This window comes from Crassostrea angulata, chromosome 8, assembly GCF_025612915.1.
Source record: "Crassostrea angulata isolate pt1a10 chromosome 8, ASM2561291v2, whole genome shotgun sequence".
Taxonomy (NCBI): Eukaryota; Metazoa; Mollusca; class Bivalvia; order Ostreida; family Ostreidae; genus Magallana; species Magallana angulata.
The window spans coordinates 24,348,681-24,352,161 of NC_069118.1; the positions used below are offsets into that span (position 1 = coordinate 24,348,681).

The 3,481-nt window shown below is 31.5% G+C and overlaps 1 protein-coding gene across 1 annotated transcript; it reads right to left on the reverse strand.

Moving 5' to 3' along the window:
• Positions 1-432: 432 nt before the first annotated feature.
• On the reverse strand, positions 433-3,197 carry LOC128159741 (protein shisa-5-like). Its single transcript, XM_052822926.1, has 4 exons — positions 3,055-3,197; positions 2,855-2,930; positions 2,262-2,416; positions 433-1,974 (listed from the first exon to the last, which is right to left on the reverse strand). Exons 1-4 carry the CDS (start codon positions 3,104-3,106, stop codon positions 1,787-1,789), a joined length of 471 nt encoding a protein of 156 aa, XP_052678886.1. The 5' UTR covers positions 3,107-3,197; the 3' UTR covers positions 433-1,786.
• Positions 3,198-3,481: the final 284 nt, after the last annotated feature.

Consider the following 3,481-nt stretch of genomic DNA (forward strand, 5'->3'; position numbering starts at 1 on the left):
GTCTACTTTAAACAAACTTGACACAAAGCATTCTTAACATGAGAATAAAATATTTTTAAAAGAAGAATGAATCATTTGCAAAGACAACATGATTTAAAAACTTTTCAAATGATGTACATTGGTGTCCGAAAGAAAATTTTTAAGAACCAAGCACCAAAATCTGCTAATATTATCAAGAAGATTTCTTTGATAAATAAGCAGTTTTTATAGATAATAGATTTTAATATTGTTTATTAGAAGTAGATAGATTAAATTACAATTGTATGTCATCCAAACTAAAAATTATATCGAAAAAAAAAATCATAACTAAAGTTTTGCATTTTCCGTTAGATACGCTTAATTCCAAAAAATGTTTAGTACAACGTATGGCTAGATGTAAAGATCAATATTATATTTAACATCTTAAACAGAAACAAAACTTCAAAAATTACAACGAAATGACGATTTTTATTCAATTATCAGTATTCCAATGCAATGTATACCATGCGTGTTTACATGTAAAACAAGTGGCCCACAGGCATTGATTGTCACCGAAGTACCATAGCTTTTCAATCTCGTGGCAAACAATCCATTGTTTACATTTTAAGCTTTAAAAGTTAAATCTTTCATCGGAAAATCCTCTTTACTGTCATCCTTGCTGTTATTATTTGATGTTAAAAACATTTATTCATTCAAATTTAAGGAGGGGGTGATGGTCAAAAATCGGAGGAATCTCGGATTATCTATGTATTACTTCAGCTCACAGGGTCAACAATTGTAAACGTTTGGTGAAGAGAGATCTGCTGACCTTAAGTGATCAATTTTTTTTATAATATTAACAGTTTCATTTATAATGCACAGAACATGCATGCAGCTAATTTCTAAAAGTTTACAATGCACAATAAATAAAAGTAGATTTCCGAAGAAAAAAAACAAAATATCTAATTCAGTATTTCCGAGTAAGAATTGACCTTGTGGTTTTCAAGATGTTAAATTTGTTTCGGACAAGAAACAACAAATACTCCAAGGAAAAAATACGTTTACCATAGGTCACACCCTCCCCCCTTTTTACAAAAAAACTCAACCCCCGTCACATAGGTAGAGATTTACACAATTTAAGATCATATCATTATAAACATAATAAAAGGGCAATTAGTTTATCTCCAACAACTATGAAAGTACGAAAAAAAAATCTTGTAAATCAACACATTTTTATTAGTGTGGCCACATTAAACCTATCCAAGGGTGCTAACGTCCTGTCCACTAAACAATTAATGTAGATATTTAGTAGAGGGTTTCATGGATGTTATTTAACCTACAATTAGTTTTTCTTCCGCATTTTGGGAGTAGAGGGAATTTTAAAAGATATTGCCTTTTTGCATACAAGGCCCCGCTCATGAGGTCCCAATGGCAAACGTTCTGGTTATAAATTGAACAATTTATATTTCTCTCATTCTAGAGATGCTTCAATCCAAAAATGATAACAATTGTCCTGTAGTTTTTAAGGCCTAAAAATTTAAAATTGTTAACGCAGGAAGACGTACAACCACAAGTAGCAATAGGTTACCTAAGTGACATTAAATAATAAACGTTTAAATGACCTAGAGCATAATTAAAACTAATCACTTTTATGGAAGATTCTGTTATTAGCGTTTATTTTGCGAATACTACTCTGCATTTTTAAGAAAAATCACAATCATAGCAATTATAGTCACGTGTAAACTTTAAACGTCAATCAATTACCTCACGAAGAATTGTCAATAAAATAAATCAAAAACAGACAAATTATGCCATAAAAAATGTTGGTTTAACTGGCAAATCGTGGGGGCTGTCCAGAGACAACGTTTTCTGCATACGTCGGCGGGGGCATTGTCTGTGATGCAGGTGGCGGGGGTGGATACGGTTGTTGATGACTATAGCTTTTTCCTGGATTTGGTGGCGCACTTGGCTGCACTCCCCAGCCTTGTGGATGTTGTGGATGTGTATTATATGCCACTGAAAGGGGTAAAATAATTGTACAGATAGTTTTAAGAGATTTTTGTTTCTCATAATTTACACAACTTTGTTAAATTTTTTGTACAAGGATATACTTGGTTTTTTTTATTAAATCAAAAATTCAATTAGTCTTCTTTTGTAGAGTATTTGTAGTGGAATAGTGTGTTATTGTTGGATATAGATATAAATAAGTTTATCGAAGGTACTCTTGAAGAAAAAAATTCAAAATGAATGTAATGTAACAAGATAAATTTAAATGAAACTAATGAATCGAAAACGAAAGTTACTTGTTGATGACATTGTTGAAACACCGGCTGGTTGGATTACGGTTCCTGTTGATTTCTTCTTGCAACAGACAATGCAGACGACAACAATAATGACGCACAAGAAAATTAGTCCAGCTATGCCTCCAACAACTGCACCAATGATTGTTCCAACGGGACTGTAATAGAAATCAGAATTACAGAAAGTAATTATAAATTTGGCATAGCAAAATAAAAATATAAATCAAGAAATTTTATTCGTTTCTTCTTTTTCGCATTTTGCATTTAGGCATTTTAACGCTTGTTCTATGTTGTTTAATTTTATTCATCTATTCATTTTTTGTTTTAATATACATTGCAGATTTTAAAACATTTCAGATATACACATGCAGACATCTTCCTACTTGTTTTAAAATTAAAGTTATTTGAATATCGGTCAGACTTGTTTTTCGAAAATGAGTACACAGGTAGAGAAGAGGGTCCGTAAAATAAAATTTGAATTAATTAAATTGTAGATTTATCTCATATTTTTGTTGTGAAGAACGAAACTTAAAAAAGAACTTTGATCGTCGACATGCTTTCCTTACAAATGAGATCAGTAAAACTGATAGACTCACATTTCATAGTAATAGCTGTAGTAGTAGTAACAGTAGTACGAAGAAGAATAATGGTAGCAACTACTCCAAACAGCACCTTGTAATACAAATAAAAGAAATGTGAAACAACAACTATTTAATATGAACAAAATGTAACAAATTAAAATATTATGAAAAGGTGTTTGAAAATTCCACTGATTAGGAAATTTGTTTTAACTTACCCGGAAGAATTGTTGCCAATACACAACTTAAGATGATTGGAGATACCGCCATTTTGATCGAGAATGCACGAATGTAATGACGAAGCTTTGGTCTTATCTACCTGGCACTGTACCTTATATGGTGATAGAATTGCGTTTTCAAATTTAAATCCCGCGTTCAAACCAAATTTAAGGATGTATTTGTTCATCGGCAGCATTTCAGATAGGATTGACAATAGGACCGTCCTATCAGTTTCAATGAAACGCCTTTCAGTTACTCTAAACAACATTTATCACATTTGTTTATATTGATAAGATTTCTATTTAGCTTGGCTATAATCTTTTTAGCAACAATTATAAAAGGAAAAGACTTATGTTTTACATTTCTTTCCTCCGAAAGGTCGTGGCCGTTTTTAAACCCTATTGATCTCCTTAAGAAGAAGAAATC

Excerpts from the sequence above, each read along its gene's own strand:
- LOC128159741 (XM_052822926.1), bottom strand. The coding sequence starts at position 3,106 with ATGGCGGTATCTCCAATCATCTTAAGTTGTGTATTGGCAACAATTCTT. Across the intron at positions 2,931-3,054 it reads ATTGGCAACAATTCTTCCGG|GTGCTGTTTGGAGTAGTTGC; the intron begins GTAAGTTAAAAC and ends TTGTATTACAAG. Across the intron at positions 1,975-2,261 it reads TTCAACAATGTCATCAACAA|TGGCATATAATACACATCCA; the intron begins GTAACTTTCGTT and ends TACCCCTTTCAG.